The 22,356-nt window shown below is 41.8% G+C and overlaps 3 protein-coding genes across 3 annotated transcripts; 2 read left to right on the forward strand and 1 right to left on the reverse strand.

Annotated features, from left to right (window-relative positions):
- Positions 1-5,633: 5,633 nt before the first annotated feature.
- LOC148046677 (olfactory receptor 10G6-like) lies at positions 5,634-6,563 on the forward strand. The gene has a single exon (XM_087714883.1). It carries the CDS (start codon positions 5,634-5,636, stop codon positions 6,561-6,563), a length of 930 nt encoding a protein of 309 aa, XP_087571009.1.
- Positions 6,564-12,883: 6,320 nt separating this feature from the next.
- Positions 12,884-13,807, reverse strand: LOC148046678 (olfactory receptor 10G6-like). Its single transcript, XM_087712088.1, has one exon. It carries the CDS (start codon positions 13,805-13,807, stop codon positions 12,884-12,886), a length of 924 nt encoding a protein of 307 aa, XP_087568214.1.
- A 7,386-nt stretch (positions 13,808-21,193) lies between these two features.
- Positions 21,194-22,123, forward strand: LOC148046679 (olfactory receptor 10G6-like). The gene has a single exon (XM_087714884.1). The coding sequence runs from the start codon at positions 21,194-21,196 to the stop codon at positions 22,121-22,123; it is 930 nt and encodes a 309-aa protein (XP_087571010.1).
- The last annotated feature ends 233 nt before the right edge of the window (positions 22,124-22,356 follow it).

A 22,356-nucleotide genomic window follows, 5' to 3' on the forward strand; every position in this document is an offset into this window, starting at 1 on the left:
TGAGATCCTTGTGGACGCTTTCCTAAACCCCTTCCTTCTATCCCACTCAGATGGAGATTTTGCCGCTAATGCCAACTGTGGTCAGAACACAACTGAGGGCAAGGAGAAGATTATTGTCGGCAGCTCGATAAAGTCTTGCATTTTGTCTTCTCTCCAAGAGTCTGAGAGAAGCTGCTCATGGTAGTTGTAGAAGAAGGAAATGGTTCATGCAATCCATTCATTGTCTCAATAAGGAGGAATCTGAGCTCTCTCCGGTTTAAACTCCAGTCTTATTCTCTTTTCTACTGCCTTTAAAACAGCGCTATTGTATCTCCTCCTAAGTTGCTTCTCTCTCCAAATCCCACGTGCATTTCCATCCTCAAGAACACGGTCTTCTTAATTCGGTGTCTTTGGATGCCTCATTAAACACCTCTGAACGAATCACTTTGAGACTGATTTAAAAAGTGGAGGGAGCAGATTTGAGAAAACATATGTGGTGGTGGCATCAGCTCTGGGATTATTAATACATAGAACAGAACAACTAGAAATAGTTTCCTTCTGGGTGCAATTCAAGATTTTGACATTTAAAGCTCTACATGGCATGGGACCAGATTATTTGAGGGACCTCTTCTCCTCAGTTACATCTACCCATCCCCTCAGATCTGGAAGGAGGGGTGTGTTGGGGGTCCTGTTTATTAAGGACTTACATCTGATGGGACACAGGAGGAGAGTCTTTTCTTCCATGGCACCCATCCTTTGGGACAGCAACTCTCCTGAGATGTAGAAGAAGGACAGACAGAGTTCTGATGGTGGAGTCAAGAGAGGAATCAGCCTAGTGTCATTATATTATCAGGATAGGTCTAAGTTCATCCCCTTTTGGATTCCATCAACTCTTATCTAGTGCCAATTAAGTGCTGTCAATTGACTAGGTTTTCAAGTACAGGGTAAGAGGTGATGGGTCTTGTGAAACATGACCCATCAGGTGAGAGGTGAAATGCTGGTTGGGGGGGAGTTTTGTGGGATGGTTAAGGGTCAGTGCTATCTCTGGTTGGCTGTGTGGTTGATTTGAATTTTGAGGAGTCCATAGGCTGCTTGTAGGTCAGTGTGTCTGTTGATGGAATTGCTTGTGGAGTGCCAGTCTTTGATGGACTCACAGGAGTGGCAGATGATAGTGTGAAGATTTTTGCATGGTTCCAGTTGAACTGGTGCTGTTTGGTGTCGGTGTGGGTAGAGATTAAGGATTAGGAATCGTGGCATTTGACTGCCAGCTGGAGTTCGTAGAACCTGCTTTTTAATGGACATGAAGTTTGTCAAACAGAATTGTCATATTTTAATGACAAAGAGTGTCAAAAATCAACAAAGACAAGAAAACTGTGCATCAACATTTCTTACTCCTCACGCGATGAGCTCATCTGACGTCCTCATCTTACTGTCAGAATATCGGTGAGGACATCACAGCCTTCGAATGGCTCACAGGATTGAGACCATTGATCAAATTTAAGTGGGGTGGGGAGTGACTATTCCACAGGGCAGGCCTCACAATTCAAAAAGTGATTTATTCCTCCTGCTTGAATGCGTTATGGATTTATTTAGTCTTGTATGCATTTGTGTTTTTATTGGACTAGAAGCTACTTTGTGATGACTCGTAGTGTGGCACAAAGGCAACACAGCCAGAGAACCCCTATGAGCCCCTTTATTAGCACCAACTGTGCTCCCAATGTCCCATTTACTCTCCAATCCAGAGAAAAAACTCTTCCACAAACCTGTTAACAGCCTTTGACTGAAATTACTCCAGTCCCAACATTGTAAGCAGAAAACTTCTAACTATAAATCCAACAACATAAGGTAATGAATCCAGTGGGACAAGCAAGATAAGGAGTTCCAGAAGTGAAGTAGGATTTGAAGTAAATCAAACTACTTGGGAGGATGCCAGGAATTCAGATAAAGCAGTTAACACAAGATGAACTCCGCATTTGTTCCTGATAACCGCCTCTCCCATTTGCCTCTCCTTTAAACTCCATCCCCACGTGTGCCTTGTGAAGGGAATCAGGGCCATTTCCTTCCTCGTAAGGCACACAACCCATATTGCAGTGCGTTCTTCCCTGCGTGCCCTAGGATAAAGAGGGGGTGGGCCTTGGTCTTTATCAGAACTTCCTCTCCCTTGTTCTACTTCTCTCCTGCTCTGCCCAGCCTGACTTTCTTCCACAGCCAATGGAGACAATTTCCTCACTCTCTGTCAGCCGAGGTGGCACAGTGGTTAAATGCAGCACTGCAGGCTACTTCAGCTGACTGCAGTTCTGCAGTTTGGCTGTTCAAATCTCACCGGCTCAGGGTTGACTCAGCCTTCCATCCTTCCGAGGTGGGTAAAATGAGGACCCGGATTGTTATTGGGGGCAATATGCTGACTCTGTAAACCGCTTAGAGAGGGCTGAAAGCCCTATGAAGCGGTATATAAGTCTAACTGCTATTGCTATTGCTATCTTCCATCTCAGAGTCTAATTCGGATGGAGGCATGACATACTTTGAGGATTCAAAGAAAAGAGGCATATACATCAAGTTAATGAATTCATTTTAGAATTGCAATGTGGATCAGGCACAAATCACGCAACAGCAATAGCGTTTAGGCTTAGATTCCACTTCGTAGTGCTTTGCAGCCCTCTCTAAGCAGTTTACAGAGTCGGTATATTGCACCCCCAACAATCAGAGTCATCATTTTACCAATCTCAGAAGGAGGAAAGGCTGAGTCAATCTTGAGCCGGTCAGGATCGAACTCCTGGCTGTGGGCAGAGTTACCACTGTGCCACCAGGGCTCTTCCAAAGCCCCATTTCCAATTACCCACCGCCCTATTTTTGCCACTGGATTCTAATGCACTTTAAAGGATTAATTTTGGGGAACACAAACAAGTGCACAAAGGTTGATAAACCATCAGTTTCGTTTATGGGTTTCATGTGCAGCACAGCACGTTCTGATGTTCATAAATGCTTCATGGATTAATTTTGAACTAAGCAGGAAAGAGAGGAAGGAAGAAAGAAAGAAAGAAAGAAAGAAAGAAAGAAAGAAAAAAAAGAAAGAAAGAAAGAGAGGAAGAAAGAAAGAAAGAAGAAAGAAAGAAGAAAGAAGAAAGAAGAAAGAAAGGAATAAAGAAAGAAAAAAGAAAGAAAGAAAGAAAGAAGAAAGAGAGGAAGAAAGAAAGAAAGAGAGGAAGAAAGAAAGAAAGAAGAAAGAAGAAAGAAAGAGAAAGAAAAAAGAAAGAAAGAAAGAGAGGAAGAAAGAAAGAAGAAAGAAAGAAAGAAAGAGAGGAAGAAAGGAAGAAAGAAAGAAAGGAAGAAAAAAAGAAAGAGAAAGAAAGAAAGAAAGGAAGAAAGAAAGAAAGAAAGAAGAAAGAAAGAAAGGAAGAAAGAAATAAAGAAGAAAGAAAGAAAGAAAGAAAGAAAGAAAGAAAGAGAGGAAGAAAGAAAGAAAGAAAGAAGAAAGAAAGAAAGAAAGAATAAATCTTGAAATCCCCAAAGGGCAACTGTATGGAATGCTAAATGCAAAGACATTTAGTAGACTAAGTGCTAACTACACAAAGGGATAAATAAGTTTTAAGAAGAAATAAGTGATCATTAAAAGGTTCCATATTCTAAAACTGATAAAAGGAAAACCTTCAGGGAATAAGGTCCAGCAGGAAATGCTCTCTTCTCTTAATGAATCATTTCTTCCAAGCTTAGATCTTTTCCTTGCTTACATTCTACAGACAAGGATAAATAATTAAGGAAATAAATAGCATCGATGAAGAGCATATCCTGATAAAATGCTTTGCAGCTAAAATCTGCTCACCATTTTTCTCCTGATGGAAATTATGCAGTGAAGGATATAGCTACCTAAGACTAGTTTATCCCCTCCCCCCCCCCGAAAAAACCCCCTGCTCTTAAAATGCTTCGAAGGACCTGGAACAGATGAAGGTATGATATGGAGTGACACAATTTGAAGTTATATGATATGGATTTTGTCATGCTCACACCTGTGCATATTCACCTGTTTCAAAGAGGTTTTTTCCAGGTTCTTTCCTGCTTTCTAAGGCAAATCTTCTCCTTTTTAAGTGGGAAATCTAAAGCATTTGTAAAAAAAATGGCTTGGAAAAATAAAGGTTCACTGTTTTAGGAGACAAATTGATGGGCCGGCTGCTAAAGCAAGATCATGGCACAAACTTGAAAGTACCATATTTATTGGAGTATAAGACGCACTGGAGTATAAGATGGACCAAGGTTTTGAAGAGGCAAATTAAAAAAAAAATTGCACTCTGCAAACCTCCCAAACACGGTGGTTTTTTTGAAAAAATGGGCCCTTTCCCCCCCCAAAAAAGGCATGAATAACTTTTAGAGGGCTTGCAGAGTGCTCCTGGGGGGGGGGTGGTATGTGAGCATAAATGCTCCATTTTTCACGAAAACAGGCCCGTTTTTATCAAAACAATTACATGCATAGCCTTTAGGAGGCTTATAGAGTACTTCTGGGGGCTATGGGAGCAAAATTGAGGAAAAAAACAGCCTGTTTTTCACTCATTTCTGCCTTCCCCAGCCCCCAGGAGCACTCTGAAAGCCTCCTACAGGCTCTGCACAGCCATTTTGGTAAAGTGGGCAGGGTTTCAGGAGGCAAAAAAAATGCTGTATTCAGTGTACAACACGCAGCCAGATTTTCAGCCTCTTTTTTGAGGGAAAAAGGTGCGTCTTATACACCAAAAATATGGTAAATCAGGAAGACTGTAATTGTGGGGTCAGTCTGGCAAGAACAAAGAATGCTTATCAACAGGAAATATGCATGTGTAAAGCTTGTAGCTGTATGAGTAGTTAGAAGGTTGATAAAAAGTAACAAGAATTAGACAACTTGCAGACCTCAGCTGAAAGTTAGCAATAGAGATGCCCTATGACAAATGATATGTGTATTAGATAACTCCTGGGGCATTCATTAGCCAAGGCTTAGGGATAGGGACAGCTAGAGACCAATAGAACAAATTGTAGAATTATTACTAAAATCTTTATTAGATGATATTTCTTATTATTTCACCTTGTTCCACCTTCTCCTTTAGTGATAATGTATAAAGCTTTCTTAATCCGTTGTTTTTGGTTCTTGGCATTTGAGCCAGGAGCCCTTTTCCTTGGAGTACTCCAATAAAAAGTAATCAGAAAACCTGCACCTCGTGTCTGGCATGCATCATTGGCTTCGGCACCAGGCTCTGATCCGAATTGGGGACAACAAAATGATTTAAGAGTTCAAGATTAGTTTGGATGGAGATTCAGACCTTCGGTGAGTAACTGAAAAAAAATGTTTGGGCTGAAGAATGGAGAAATACCATATTTCAACATACAGAGTTTGCTCCTGAATTCCCATGGATCTTGCTTGCATCTTGGACAGATTCACTGAAATCTAAAATCAACATCTCCTAGCTTCTATTTTCAACAACAACAAAGAACAATTCAAAATCCAGAATCTCATGTGTTGTGAGTGAAGAGGACACAATTCTCTGACTTGGAAGGATTTAAGAATCTTATTTAAGATCATACTTTACACTTATGAATTCTGAACTATTCCCAGGAGGAAAACCTCAGAGTTCCTCAGTTCTTGCCATGAATTCGCCTATGAAAATCTGAATTTTCCAGAGAGGACTATTGTATGAATGGGGTGTGAAAACCAAACAGTCTGGACCGAATTTGTCCTCTTGGGCATTCCATATCCTCAACAGCTCTATATCCCCTTATTCCTCTTATTTCTACTTGTCTATTTACTCTCGGTCACTGGGAATATTCTGATCTTGTTAACTGTAGTGTCTAAATCCAATTTGCAGAAACCAATGTATTGGTTTCTCTGCCATTTAGCTGTCATGGATATTTCAGTGTCCTCCATAGTGGTCCCAAAGGTGATGGGTGGGTTCGTGGAAGGAGGACGTGTTATTTCTTTTGGAGGCTGTCTGACCCAGCATTTTTTCTACCATTTTGTGAGCTGTTCGGAGTTTTTCCTCTACACTGTCATGGCCTATGACCGCTTCCTGGCCATCTGTAAGCCTCTTCATTACAGCGTCCTGATGAATGAAAGAATGTGCCTCTGTCTTTCTTTGGGCACGTGGTTTGGTGGCTGTGTCCATTCCATCATGGTTACCTCACTTTCCTACAGCCTGCCTTATGGACCCAAGAATGAGGTGAACTTTATTCTCTGTGAAATCCTTTCCCTGTTGAAATTGGCATGTTCGGACACGTGGTTTGAGGAGATCTTCACCTTGGTTGACATTGGCTTAGTAGCCATCACCTGTGTCTTCCTCATCGCGATGTCCTACATCTACATTGTCACCACCGTTCTGAAAATCCCCTCAGCTGAAGGACGACAACGGGCTTTCTCCACTTGTTCTTCTCACCTCATGGTGGTGATGATTTGCTACATTCCTGTAGCTTTCAATTATTTGAGAAGAGAGACTCAGGATCTTCTCAGTGGAGTGATAGGTCTTTTTTATACCACCTGGACTCCGTTCCTTAATCCGCTCATTTATACGTTAAGGAACAAGGAGATGAAAGATTCCATGCTGAGCCTCATTTATAAGATTAGGAAATTCTAACAGTGTTCAGACCAAACTAAATTAGACACCCAGAGATCTGAAGAAAGATCCCAGAAAGAGTTTTATTTGCTACAGCTATTGTTAAAACTACAGTGAAAATGAGTAAAATGCATGCGATTGCTTTGTAAACTGACCATTCTTCATAATTCCTTTGAACTTCATTCAGACAGCATTTAGGCAAGAAAATAAAATGCACAGGTACAGGGTATGTGGTAGAAACTGTGAGAGGGATCTTGGAATCCTAGTGGACAACCAATTAAATATGAGCCAGTCATGTGCAGCAGCTGCCAAAAAAGCCAACACAGTTCTAGGCTACATAAACAGAGGGATAGAATCAAGATCACGTGAAGGGTTAATACCACTTTATAATGCCTTGGTAAGGCCACACTTGGAATACAGCATTCAGTTTTGGTCCCCACGATGTAGAAAAGATTTGGAGACTCTAGAAAGAGTGCAGAGAAGAGCAGCTAAGATGATTAAGGGACTGGAGGCTAAAACATCTGAAGAACGGTTGCAGGAACTGGGTATGTCTAGTTTAATGAAAAGAAGGGGAGACATGATAGCAGTCTTCCAATATCTCAGGGGTCGCCACAAAGAAGAGGGAGTCAAGCTATTCTCCAAGGCACCTGAGGGTAGAACAAGAAGCAATGGGTGGAAACTAATCAAGGAAAGAAGCAACTTAGGAGAAATTTCCTGACTGTGAGAACAATTAATCAATGGAACAACTCTCCCCCAGAAGTTGTGAATGCCCCAACACTGGGCATTTTTAAGAAGATGTTGGATAGCCATTTGTCTGAAGTGGTGTAGGGTTTCCTGCCTAGGCAAGAATGGTTGGACTAGAAGACCTCCAAGGTCCCTTCCAACTCTGCTATTCTATTTGGAGCACACAAGGTTGGGAAAGACCGAGCAGATGGGTTATACCTGGGGTTTGCAAGCTGGCTGTGGAACAGCCGGCAGGCCAAGGCATCTGCAGGCACATCCTCACTTGTCACTTGTATAAGGAATTATGAGCTGGGATAGCTATAACAACAGCCAATGGGAACTGTTTGGTGACTAAGACACAGTAACTGTTATTGCTATGTTAGACGGCTTGGAGCGTAGCTTCGCGCAAGTGATCTGTTTTAAAATATAAAGTTCTGTGGTCGTAACTTCTGTGCTCCTGTAAAATATGTGCCTCTGAATTCTGGTCCTGGTTCTGCTGCTACCTTGAAAGAGCTGCATGGGTATTGTATACATGCATCATGTTTTATATTGTTGCACATAAAGAAGCTCCTCCTATACATGAATCCTGCTGAATTATTGACTTGTGTGCTCGATGAAAGCTGCAAACTCTAACATCACTTGCATGGGCAGGGGCTGTGCCCACCTGCTCTATTTGCATGAGTGGCAGGCCTGCATGCAAGACATTTGTACAAATGAAGCTGCATGCCCACCTGCTTACCGGGTCGCTTGCACGAACCATCCCTTGCCCCACCCAAAGCCAGAAACATTGGGGAAATCTGAGAAAGAGCCTATTCTTTTCTTCTTTACATTAAGAAGAGCAACCAGGATGATTAGGGGACTGGAGACTAAAACATATGAAGAACAGTTGCAGGAACTGGGCATGGCTAATCTAGAGAAGAGAAGGACCAGGGGAGACTTGATAGGAGTCTTCCAATATTTGAGGGTCTGCCACAGAGAGGAAGGGGTCAAGCTATTTTCCAAAGCACCCGAAGGCCAGACAAGGAATAATGGATGGAAACTGACCAAGGAGAGATTCAACCTGGAAATGAGGAACTTTCTGACAGTGAAAACGATCAACCGATGGAAGAGAAGCTGCCTTCGGAAGTTGTGGGGGCTTCATCACTGGAGGCTTTCAGAAGGAGACTGGACTGCCATTTGTCAGAAATGGTGCAGGGTCTCCTGCTTGGGAGGAGTTTGGGCTAGATGACCTACAAGGTCCCTCTGAACTGTGTTAATCTGAAAGCTGGAGCACCATGAGGCGAGGTCTCTTAATATGCCAGTGAAATGTTCCAGTGGGTCAGATCCCAGTCCAAGAGGTTCGAGAGACAGGGCAGAAACGAGACCCTGTTTCCCCCACTTATTTAAGGAGTAGATAAGGGTGACACAGCACCGTGTGATTTGGTCCTGCAACTGGGTTAGAGGCAGACGGAAAACTGACGTATTTAATGCAGGTTATCCAACCACTCTATATAATTCCAGAAAAATTGCAGGTAAAGAGAGAGCTGTTGGTGGTATCAACACTGTGAAACTCATGTTTGAAGATGACTCTAACCATACTCATATGTCTACCTATACGGAAATCAATCTTGTGTTAAAAGAGACACAACACTTTCCAGTCTGTTCATCTAAGGGAAATTATTAACAAACTCTTCCCCTTCTTACACACCACAATTTTTTTAAAGATATAAAGAACCACAGGATTGAGGGAGATCTCTTGATCAGCATACTTACACCTGGGAAAATCTCTATCTCTATCTCTATCTCTATCTCTATCTCTATCTCTATCTCTATCTCTATCTCTATCTCTATCTCTATCTCTATCTCTATCTCTATCTCTATCTCTATCTCTATCTCTAATCTATCTATCTATCTATCTATCTATCTATCTATCTATCTATCTATCTATCTATCTATCTATCTATCTATCTATCTATATTTATTTATTTAAAGTCACAACCCCTGGTATGCCCAAATATGGGAGGAAGATCACTACTTCCATTCTCTGTCCTTCGGCTCGTCACAAGAGACCATCCAGACAGAAACCCAATATTTTTTACTGTTGCCTTTTTTGTTACATTTGTGTTGTATTTGTGCTGATAAATAAATAAAGGGAGACTAGTATAGATCTATTTCAAGCTATTTAGCTCTCATCAGCTAGCCATACCCTTACTGGGACTCGATTGTGTGTGTGTACGTGTGTGCGCACGCACCTATGCCTATGTATATGTATACACACACAGAAACACAAACAGATACAAACAAATATTCGTAGATATATCCCTCTCTCCCTCTCATCTCTCTCTCATCTATCTATCTATATCTATCTATCTATCATCTATCTATCTATCTATCTATCTATCTATCTATCTATCTATCTATCCATCTACTATCATCTATCATCTTTCTATTTTATCTATCATCTATTTTATCTATCATCTATCTTATCTATCTATAATCTATCTTATCCATCCATCCATCCATCCATCCATCCATCCATCCATCCATCCATCCATCCATCCATCCATCCATCCATCTATCTATCTATCTATCTATCTATCTATCTATCTATCTATCTATCTATATCGATCAATCAATCTACTTATCTACTATCTATCATCTATCATCTTTCTAGTTTATCTATCATCTATTTTATCTATCATCTATCTTATCCATCCATCCATCCATCCATCCATCCATCCATCCATCCATCCATCTATCTATCTATCCTCTCTCTCTCTTTCTCTCTCATTTCTTTCTATGCTCCATCTATCTAATTTGTCATCTCTTTTTCTCTTACTCCATCTTGCTTGTTTTCTTGCTGATGTTTCATCATCCAAACTAGGTAACATCATTAGTGCCCCAATGATATTAGGTAGTTTGCCTAATGAAATGTCTGCAAACACACACACACACACACACACACACACACACACACCAAGCAGGCTCAGAGAGCATGAAGGACGCATCATGTCAACCCTGAGGTACAAATATTCTCCTTTATTCGTCTCTGGATTAATTCCAATCTTATTCTCCTTTCTACTGTTTTCAAAACAATGTGATTGTATATACTCCCAAGTTGCTCTTCTCTAAATCTTACGTGCATTTCCATCGCTAAGGACCTATCGTCTTCAGTCAGTGTCTTTGTATGTCTCATTAACAGACTCTAAACAAATCACTGAGACTGATTTAAAAAGTGGAGTGAAAAGATTGTTAGAAAACAAACTTTGTAGTTGAATCAGCACTGGGATTATTAATACATGGAACAGTTAGATTGAACTAAACATAGTTTTCCTTCCGGGTGCAATTTAAGGCACTCATCCCAAAGGTGCTTTTTTCAGGAGGCAACTGGATTTTCTTGTTTTTTCTTTTGAAGACATTTCACTTCTCATCCAAGAAGCTTCTTCAGCTCTGACAGGATAGTGGGGAATGGAAGGATTTATATTCCTTGCAGACAGCTGGTCATTGGCCTCCTTTTAGAGAGTCATTGGAGGTTTGTCTGTGTCCTCAGGGTCAACTGAGTAGTGCCCCATGGTTCCTGTAGTCTGCATTCTTTTCCCTCTGGAGATCCATTCCTAAAATCCATAACCTTCAAAGGGTGTTCATCCCACGTTGTGTAGCTAAAAGTCTGTAGAGATTGTCAGTCAGCCAAGTTGTCCCAAAGGTGCTTTTTTCAGGAGGCAACTGAACTTTCTTTGAAGTGAAACATCTTCAAAGAAACAACAAGAAAGTCAGTCGCCTCCTGAAAAAAAGCACCTTTGTGATAACCGCAACCTGGATGACTGAGAATCTCTACAGACTTAAAGCACTAATTTTGACTTTTAAAATCCTATGTGGCACTGAGCCGGGGGATCTGAGGGACAACTTCTCCCCAGCTATGTCTACCTGTCTCCTCAGATCTGACAGGAGAGGCAAATTAGGGGCCCAGTCTGTTAGGAATTCTATCCAGAGGTGGGCTGCTGGAGCTTTGCAGAGGTTTGGGAAAACCTCTAGCTAAGATTCTGTGCAGTTCAGAGAACCCCCAAATCCTGGCTGGCCCCATTCACCCCACCCCTCCATTCCCAGGAGTCCCCAAGCGGCCTGTTTGGATGCAGGGTGTGCACGGATGCTTGGGGAGGCTGAAAAATGGGCCTACTGAAAGTTTGGGCCCATTTCCGGTCTCCAGAGAACCTCCAGAGCTTGTGGAGGCTGTTTTTGCCCTCCCGGAGGCTCGAGGAAAACAATAAAAATGACCCCTGCCATGGTGCAGGAGGCCAACTAGGCCATGCCCACCATGGCCATATCCACCCAGAAACCAGGCAGAGAACCCCTTGCTAAAAATTTTGACTCCCACCCCTGGTTCCATCTGATGGGACACAAAATGAGTGCTGTGTAAACCCATCTGCTAAGTCTTTCCTGACATTTTTTCCAAAAAATTTTATTTTATTTTTTGTTCTCTTACATACCATTTTAAGCATACATTCACACAATTGTTATTCTTCTTTACGCTTATCATTCTTATACATTTATTATTTCATTTATTATTATATATTATTTCATGGCCTAGGACCTGGATATCTCTGTGACCTCCTCCTGCAACATACCTCCCAGCGCCCAATAAGATCGCACATGGCGGGCCTTCTCCGGGTACCGTCAGCTACACAATGCCATCTGGCGGCTCTTCGGGGGAGAGCCTTCTCTGTTGCTGCCCCGGCCCTTTGTAAATGTGTTTTTATTTCTTTCTTTCGCCCCCCTCCAACTTTCCTGCCCTGGCCCTTTGGAACGAGCTACCCCTTGAGATCGGGACCCTCCCCACTCTCCTGGCCTTCCGTAAGTCTGTTAAGACCTGGCTGTTTTGGCAGGCCTGGGGCTGTTGAGCTTGACTGAACTCAAGCCCCATTATAACTGAGTGCATGTTGTGTTTTCCTCTTTTAAATTGTATTGTTTTGTGTTTTTAATCTTTTTAATCTTTTGATTGTTTTTATGTAAGCCGCCCAGAGTCCTTTGGGATTGGGCAGCATACAAATCTATCAAAATTCAAAATTCAAATTCAATTCATTTAATAGGTTATAATACACAGTTTGGGTTGCTTTATTTTCCATCCTTCCCTCCTGTTGTAACAACACCTTATTTTCCCTTTCTTTTCTCCCTCCTTCCCTCCTCTCCTTTAACGTGCATTTTACAATTTGATCCTTACTCAACTACTCTGCAGTTTAATAATAATAGTTGTAGAAAAGAAAAAAGAACCCTCCTGGATCCTTGATGAGCCTAATGTTCCTTTTCTGAATCATCAGGTGTCCAATCCAGCTTGATCTGCATGCTGTTAGAGTTTCCTAACTCTGTAACTCAGACTCTGCATGGAATCTTTCACCTCCTTGTTCCTTAGCGTATAAATGAGCGGGTTAAGGAACGGAGTCCAGGTGGTATAGAAAAGAGCCATCACTCTGCTGAGAAGATCCTGAGTCCCCATTCTCAAATAATTAAAAGCTGGAGGCACGTAGCAGATCACCACCACCATGAGGTGAGAAGAACAAGTGGAGAAAGCCCATTGCCGCCCTTCAGCTGAAGGGATTTTCAAAGTGGCATTTGACTGCCATTCCAGGAACCATCAAAGAACCAACTTAGGATGATCTCCTTGACAAGTTTACAAGGGCAACTTTTATGTCCTCGTTCCTCAGCGTATAGATAATAGGATTCAAAAGTGGAGTCAGTGTGGTGTAGAAGACAGCCACCACTCCATCCAGTGGATCCTGAGATCCTGGTCTCAGATAGATAAAGACAAGGGGCACATAGTAGGTCACCACCACAGTGATATGAGCAGTACAGGTAGAAAAAGCCCGTTTATGACTTTGGGCGCTGCGGATCTTCAGGATGGTGGAGACAATGTACATGTAGGAGGTCAGAATCAGAAGGAAGCACGTGGTAGCCACAAGACCGACATCCACCATGGTTACCATCTCATTGACGGTTGTGTCAGCAGAGACTAGCTTCAACACAGCAGGGATATCACAGAAGATATAGTTGACCTGGTTTTCCCAACCAAAGGGCAAGCGAAAAACAAGGGCTGTCTCCATAACGGAGTGAAGGCATCCCCCAATCCAGGTGCCCATGGCCAGGAAGAGGCATGTCCTATGATTCATCAGCTTGCCATAATGGAGTGGTTTGCAAATAGCCAGAAAGCGATCATAGGCCATCAAGGTATAAAGGAAGCATTCAGTGCAACCCAGAAAATGGAAGAAGAAGAGTTGACATACACAACCGCCAAAGGATATGATCCTCCCACCTTCTAAAAACCCAACAATGACCTTGGGAACAATCACGGTGGAGACTGTCATGTCTAGAAAGGACAAATGGCAGAGGAACCAGTACATGGGCTTGTGGAGATGGGGATTTGATAGAACAACGATCAGGATCAGAAGATTGCCGAAGAGTGTCATCAAATAAACGAGTAGGAAGAAGATCAATAAAGGTTCCTTCAGACTTTCGGGATATGGAAAGCCAACAAGGATAAGCTCATTCAATGAAGTTTGATTCTTACCTTCCATCTGTGCAACCAAAAATAAAACCCCCATTAAGGGTATCATCAATCATGGAAAGAGGTCAAACAATAAGCAGAACAATAGTGAAATATTTAAGCAGATGTTTCTATCACTGGTAGCATGACTGGGTTATTGGAGAGCAACTTTCCCTGTTGGGAAGAGGACTCAAGCACCAAAGTAGGCTACACATTCTGTATAAATACAAGAGAGCCAGCTCTGACCTTCCCTTAATGCCTTAGAGCCATCTCTAGTAGTTCTCTTGTGAAAGTTCCCAATCTGGAGAGATTCCTATGGAACAGGGAGAGAGAGAAAAGTAATCAGCTTGAACCTTACACTTGTAGGTCTGATGGTTTGGTTCCTGGCATAACGAGATGTTTAATGTACTTTGTAAGAGTTTATTTGATGTTACTATGTTCTGCAAGCATCGACTTGCATGCAGTTTAGAAGCAAAAGACACACAGATTGTTCCTGATTCCTCCAGATAGTACCTCTTCAGTTCACACAATATTATCGTAGCAATCCATGGTTTGAGATGAAATAGGAAATAAAAGGGACATCCATCCTTGAACTGATATTCACCAAAAGAGGAGAACTGTTGAAATAAAGGGAATTATGTTGAAGGTTATATGCATTTTATTCTTTCTTCTGTCTCGTGACTCATAGAAAGAGTGCAGAGAAGAGCAACAAAGATGATTAGGGGACTGGAGGCTAAAACATATGAAGAACGGCTGCAGGAATTGAGTATGTCTAGTTTAATAGAAAGAAGGAGTAAGGGAGACACGATAGCAGTGTTCCAATATCTGAGGGGTTGCCACAAAGAAGAGGGAGTCAAGCTATTCTCCAAAACATCTGAGGGTATGACAAGAAGTAATGGGTGGAAACTAATCAAGGAAAGAAGCAACTTAGAACTAAGGATAAATTTCCTGACAGTGAGAACAATTAATCCGTGGAACAACTTGCCTCCAGAAGCTGTGAATGCTCCAACACTGGAAGTTTTTAAAGAGGATGTTGGATAACCATTTGTCTGAAGTGGTGTAGGACTTCCTGACTAAGCAGGGGGTTGGGCTAGAAGATCTCCAAGGTCCCTTCCAACTGTGTTATTCTATTCTAAGATTACATGGTGGATGCATTCAAGTAAGAGATAACTTTACAACATCAGCCAGAGATGCTTTAATACGGGTTCCTGCATTGAACAAGAAGTTGATCTCAATAGCTTGAATGGACTTCTGTAATTCTATGATAAGAAGAGGGGGATAATCACAACAGGCCATCAAATTCTATCTTCCAAGTCTCTAAATCACCCCCTTTGTTCCTTACTGATCACATCAGCTTTGGACAGTCCCCCGAAAAGCTGCTCAAATCTTTTCTAGTTAAGATAGGGAACATTGAAGCTTCCATATCCAAATTCTGCATATATAAATGACATTATCTTACCTCAAGCTTGCTAAGCACATCTTAAACAGGTATAGCAGACAATGTTGGAGGAGTAACTTCTGAATTAGACCCATCTAAATGGCTCTAAAGGGACACAGTGGCTCGGTGACTAAGACGCTGAGTTTGTTGATCCAAAAGGTCAGCAGTTTGGCAGTTCAAATCCCTAGCACCACATAAGAGAGTGAGCTCCTGTTACTTTGTCCCAGCTTCTGCCAACCTAGCAGTTCAAAAGTACATAAAAATGCAAGTAGAAAAATAGGAACCACCTTTGGTGGGAAGGTAACAGAGTTCCATGGGCCTTCAGCATTTAGCCACATAACCATGGGGTGCGCTGGCTCTTTGGCTTTGAAACAGAGATGAGCATGGCCCCCCAGAGTCAGGAACAACTAGCACATAAGTCCGAGGGGAACCTTTACCTTAAATGGCTCCAGATTGGTTACAGTTTTAACTTCTTTTCAAATGTCTTCTATCACATGTTGAGACCAGGGATAGTATTCACTTTCCTTCCCTACCTTTTTAGCCAATGTGAGCACGTGGGGAACCCGTCCACGCATGTACTCAGCCTTCCGTGCATGTGCTTTGGCTTGAAATCGTGCCTAAATGGGATGACATAGAGCTGGCTGGGTAGGTGGGCGCGGAATTTCCACAACTGGTTTGGGCAAACTGGCCCGAACTGGCAGAAAACCACCTCTGGTTGAGATGCTTGTGGACGCTTTCCTAAACCCCTTCCTTCTATTCCACTCAGATGGAGATTTTGCCGCTAATGCCAACTGTGGTCAGAACACAACTGAGGGCAAGGAGAAGATTATTGTCGGCAACTCGATAAAGTCTTGCATTTTGTCTTCTCTCCAAGAGTCTGAGAGAAGTTGCTCATGGTAGTTGTAGAAGAAGGAAATGGTTCATGCAATCCATTCATTGTCTCAATAAGGAGGAATCTGAGCTCTCTCCAGTTTAAACTCCAGTCTTATTCTCTTTTCTACTGCCTTTAAAACAGCGCTATTGTATCTCCTCCTAAGTTGCTTCTCTCTCCAAATCCCACGTGCATTTCCATCCCCAAGAACCCGGTCTTCTTAATTCGGTGTCTTTGGATGCCTCATTAAACACCACTGCACCTCTGAACGAATCACTTTGAGACTGATTTAAAAAGTGGAGGGAGCAGATTTGAGAAAACAAATGTGGTGGTGGCATCAGCTCTGAGATTATTAATACATAGAACAGAACAACTAGAAATAGTTTCCTTCTGGGTGCAATTCAAGATGCTGATTTTGACATTTAAAGTTCTATATGGCATGGGTCCAGATTATTTGAGGGACCTCTTCTCCTAAGTTACAGCTACCCATCCCCTCGGATCTGGAAGGAGAGGCGTGTTGGGGGTCCTGTTTATTAAGGACTTACATCTGATGGGACACAGGAGGAGAGTCTTTTCTGCCATGGCACCCATCCTTTGGGACAGCAACCCTCCTGAGATGTAGGAGAAGGACAGACAGAGTTCTGATGGTGGAGTCAAGAGAGGAATCAGCCTAGTGTCATTATGTTATCAGGAAAGGTCTAAGTTCATTCCCTTTTGGATTCCAGTAACTCTTATCTAGTGCCAATTAAGTGCTGTCAGTTGATTAGGTTTTCAAATACAGGGTAAGAGGTGATGGGTCTTGTGAAACATCAGATGGGATGCTTAAGGGTCGGTGCTATCTCTGGCTGGCTGTGTGGTTGATTTGAATTTTGAGGGGTCCATAGGCGGCTTGTAGGTCAGTGTATCTGTTGATGGAATTGTTTGTGGAGTGCCAGTCTTTGATGGACTCATTGGAGTGTGGCCAATGTGAAGATTTTTGCATTGTTCCAGTTGAACTGGTGCTGTTTGGTGTGGGTAGAGATTAAGGATTAGAAATCGTGGCATTTGACTGCCAGCTGGTGTTCGCGGACCCTGCTTTTTAATTGACATGATGTTTGCCAAACAGAATTGCCATATTTTAATGAGAAAGAGTGTCAAAAATCAACAAAGACAAGAAAATCACACATCAACATTTCTTACACCTCCCGCGATGAGCTCATCTGACGTCCTCGTCCTGCTGTCAGAATATCGGTGAGGACTTCGCAGCCTTCGAATGGCTCACAGGATTGAGGCCATTGATCAAATTTAAGTGGGGTGGGGAGTGACTATTCCACAGGGCAGGCCTCACAATTCAAAAAGTGATTTATTCCTCCTGCTTGAATGTGTTATGGATTTATTTAGTCTTTTATGCATTTGTGTTTTTATTGGACTAGAAGCTACTTTGTGATGACTCGTAGTGTGGTACAAAGGCAACACAGCCAGAGAACCCTTATGAGCCCCTTTATTAGCACCATCTGTGCTCCCAATGTCCCCTTTACTCTCCAATCGAGAGAAAAAACTCTTCCACAAACCTGTTAACAGCCTTTGACTGAAATTACTCCAGTCCCAACATTGTAAGCAGAAAACTTCCAACTATAAATCCAACAACATAAGGTAATGAATCCAGTGGGACAAGCAAGATATGGAGTTCCAGAAGTGAAGTAGCATTTGAAGTAAATCCAACCACTTGGGAGGATGCCAGGAATTCAGATAAAGCAGTTAACACAAGATGAACTCCGCATTTGTTCCCAATAACCGCCCTCCCACTTGCCTCTCCTTTAAACTCCATCCCTAGGTGTGCCTTGTGAAGGGAATCAGGGCCATTTCCTTCCTTGTAAGGCACATAACCCATGTTGCTCTGCGTTCTTCCCTGCGTGCCCTAGGATAAAGAGGAGGTGGGCCTTGGTCTTCATCAGAATTTCCTCTCCCTTGTTCTACCTCTCCCCTGCTGTGACAAACCTGACTTTCTTCCACAGCCAAGGGAGCCAATTTATCGCTCTCTGTCAGCTGTTCATCTTCCATCTCAGAGTCAAATTCGGATGGAGGCATGACATACTTTGAGGATTCATTTTATCTAGAAAAGAGGCATATACATCAAGTTAATGAATTCATTTTAGAATTGCAATGTGGATCAGGCACAAATCACATGTCAGCAATAGTGCTTAGGCTTAGATTCCACTTCATAGTGCTTTGCAGCCCTCTCTAAGCAGGTTACAGAGTCGGTATATTGCACCCCAACAATCAGAGTCATCATTTTACCAATCTCAGAAGGATGAAAAGCTGAGTCAATGTTGAGCCGGGCAGGATCGAACTCCTGGCTGTGGGCAAAGTTACCACTGTGCCACCAGGGCTCTTCCAAAGCCCCATTTTCAATTACCCGCCCTATTTTTGCCACTGGATTCTAATCCCCTTTAAAGGACTAATTTTGGGGAACACAAACAAGTGCACACAGGTTGATAAACCATCAGTTTCCTTTATGGGTTTCATGTGCAGCACACCACGTTCTAATGTTCATAAATGCTTCGTGGATTAATTTTGAACTAAGCAGGAAAGAGAGGAAGAAAGAAAGAAAAGAATGAAAGAGAGGAAGAAAGAAAGAAGAAAGAAAGAAAGAAAGAGAGGAAGAAAGAGAGGGAAAAAGAGAGGAAGACAGAAAGAAAGAAGAAACAAAGAAAGAGGAAGAAAGAAAGAAAGAAAAAAGAAAGAAAGAAAGAAAGAGAGGAAGAAAGAAAGAAAGAAAAAAGAAAGAAAGAGAGGAAGAAAGAAAGAAAGGAAGAAAGAAAAAAGAAAGGAAGAAAGAAAGAAAGAGAGGAAGAAAGAATGAAAGGAAGGAATAAAGAAAAAAGAAAGAAAGAAGGAAAGAAAGAAAGAAGAAGGAAAGAAGGAAAGAAAGAAAGAAAGAAAGAAAGAAAGAAAGAAAGAAAGAAAGAAAGAAAGAAGAAAGAATCTTGAAATCCCCAAAGGGCAACTGTATGGAATGCTAAATGGAAACACATTTATGCTAACACATTTGTGCTAACTACACAAAGGGATAAATAAGCTTGAAGAAGAAATAAGTGATCATTAAAAGGTACCATATTCTAAAACTGATAAAAGGAAAACCTTCAGGGAATAAGGTCCAGCAGGAAATGCTCTCTTCTCTTAATGAACCATTTCTTCCAAGCTTAGATCTTTTCCTTGCTTACATTCTACAGACAAGGATAATTAATTAAGGAAATAAATAGCATCGATGAAGAGCATATCCTGATAAAATGCTTTGCAGCTAAAATCTGCTCACCATTTTTCTCCTGATGGAAATTATGCAGTGAAGGATATAGCTACCTAAGACTAGTTTATTCCCCCCCCCCAACTCTTAAAATGCTCTGAAGGACCTGGAATAGATGAAGGTATGATATGGAATGACACAATTTGAAGTTATATGATATGGATTTTGTCATGCTCACACCTGTTTATGTCACCTGTTTCAAAGAGGTTTTTTTCCAGGTTCTGTCCTGCTTTCTAAGACAAATCTTCTCCTTTTTAAGTGAGAAATCTAAAGAATTTGTAAAAAAAATGGCTTGGAAAAATAAAAGCCCACTGTTTTAGGAGACAAATTGATGGGCTGGCTGCTAAAGCAAGATCATGGCACACACTTGGAAGTACCATATTTATTGGAGTATAAGACGAACTGGAGTATAAGATGTACCAAGGTTTTGAAGAGGCAAATTTAAAAAAAAATTGCACTCTGCAAACCTCCCAAAAACGGTGGTTTTTTTGAAAAAATGGACCCTTCCCCCCCCCAAAAAAAGGCATGAATAACTTTTAGAGGGCTTGCAGAGTGCTCCTGGGGGAGGGGTGTGTGAGCAAAAATGGTCCATTTTTTCGCGAAAACAGGCCCGTTTTTTTCTCAAAACAATTGCATGCAAGGCCTTTAGGAGGCTTATAGAGTACCTGGGGGCTATGGGAGCAAAATGGAGGAAAAAAAACAGCCTGTTTTTCACTCATTTTTGCCTTCCCCAGCCCCCAGGAGCACTCTGAAAGCCTCCTACAGGCTCTGCATGGCCATTTTGGTAAAGGGGGCAGGGTTTCAGGAGGCAAAAAAATGCTGTATTTAGTGTACAACACGCAGCCAGATTTTCAGCCTCTTTTTTGAGGGAAAAAGGTGCATCTTATACTCTGAAAAATATGGTAAATCAGGAAGACTGTAATTGTGGGGTCAGTCTGGAAAGAACAAAGATGCTTATCAACAGGAAATATGCATGTGTAAAGCTTGTAGCTGTTATGGGTAGTTAGAAGGTTGATAAAAAGTAACAAGAATTAGACAACTTGCAGACCTCAGCTGAAAGTTAGCAATAGAGATGCCTGCAGCAAATGATGTGTGTATTAGATAACTCCTGGGACATTCATTAGCCAAGGCTTAGGAATAGGGGCAGCTAGAGACCAATAGAACAAATTGTAGAATTATTACTAAAATCTTTATTAGATGATATTTCTTATTATGTCATCTTGTTCCACCTTCTCCTTTAGTGAAAACGTATAAAGCTTTCTTAATCCGTTGTTTTTGGTTCTTGGCATTTGAGCTAGGAGCCCTTTTCCTTGGAGTACTCCAATAAAAAGTAATCACGAGTAACCTTGTGTCTGGCATGCATCATTGGCTTCGGCACCAGGCTCTGATCCGAATTGGGGACAACAAAATGATTTAAGAGTGCAAGACTAGCTTGGATGGAGATTCAGACCCTCGGTGAGTAACTGAAAAAAAAATGTTTGGCTGAAGAATGGAGAAATACCATATTTCAACATACAGAGTTTGCTCCTGAGTTTCCATGGATCTTGCTTGCATCTTGGACAGATTCACTGAAATCTAAAATCAACATCTCCTAGCTTCTATTTTCAACAACAACAAAGAACAATTCAAAATCCAGAATCTCATGTGTTGTGAGTGAAGAGGACACCATTCTCTGACTTGGAAGGATTTAAGAATCTTATTTAAGATCATAATTTAAACTTATGAATTCTGAACTATTCCCAATAGGAAAACCTCAGAGTTCCTCAGTTCTTGCCATGAATTCGCCTATGAAAATCTGAATTTTCCAGAGAGGACTATTGTATGAATGGGGTGTGAAAACCAAACAGTCTGGACCGAATTTGTCCTCTTGGGCATTCCATATCCTCAACAGCTCTATATCCCCTTATTCCTCTTATTTCTACTTGTCTATTTACTCTCGGTCACTGGGAATATTCTGATCTTGTTAACTGTAGCGTCTAAATCCAATTTGCAGAAACCAATGTATTGGTTTCTCTGCCATTTAGCTGTCATGGATATTTCAGTGTCCTCCATAGTGGTCCCCAAAGTGATGGGTGGGTTCATGGAAGGAGGACGGGTTATTTCTTTTGGAGGCTGTCTGACCCAGCTCTTTTTCTACCATTTTGTGGGCTGTTCGGAGTTCTTCCTCTACACGGTCATGGCCTATGACCGCTTCCTGGCCATCTGTAAGCCTCTTCATTACAGTGTCCTGATGAATGAAAGAATGTGCCTTTGTCTTTCTTTGGGCACGTGGTTTGGTGGCTGTGTCCACTCCATCATGGTTACCTCACTTTCGTACAGCCTGCCTTATGGACCCAGGAATGAGGTGGACTTCATCGTTTGTGAAATCCTTTCCCTGTTGAAGTTGGCATGTTCGGACACGTGGTTTGAGGAGATCTTCACCTTGGTTGACATTGGCTTAGTAGCCATCACCTGTGTCTTCCTCATCGCGATGTCCTACATCTACATTGTCACCACCGTTCTGAAAATCCCCTCAGCTGAAGGACGACAACGGGCTTTCTCCACTTGTTCTTCTCACCTCATGGTGGTGATGATTTGCTACATTCCTGTGGCTTTCAATTATTTGAGAAGAGAGACTCAGGATCTTCTCAGTGGGGTGATAGGACTTTTTTATACCATCTGGACTCCGTTCCTTAATCCGCTCATTTATACGTTAAGGAACAAGGAGATGAAAGATTCCATGCTGAACCTCATTTATAAGATTAGGAAATTCTAACAGTGTTCAGACCAAACTAAATTAGACATCCAGAGATCTGAAGAAGGATCCCAGAAAGAGTTTTATTTGCTACAGCTATTGTTAAAACTACAGTGAAAATGAGTAAAATACATGCAATTGCTTTGTAAACTGACCATTCTTCATAATTCCTTTGAACTTCATTCAGACAGCATTTAGGCAAGAAAATAAAAAGCACAGGTACAGGGTATGTGGTAGAAACTGTGAGAGGGATC

This window comes from Thamnophis sirtalis, unplaced genomic scaffold, assembly GCF_051295495.1.
Source record: "Thamnophis sirtalis isolate CommonGarterSnake01/CBP01778 unplaced genomic scaffold, rThaSir2_p1.2 scaffold_4, whole genome shotgun sequence".
In the NCBI taxonomy this organism is placed as follows: Eukaryota; Metazoa; Chordata; class Lepidosauria; order Squamata; family Natricidae; genus Thamnophis; species Thamnophis sirtalis.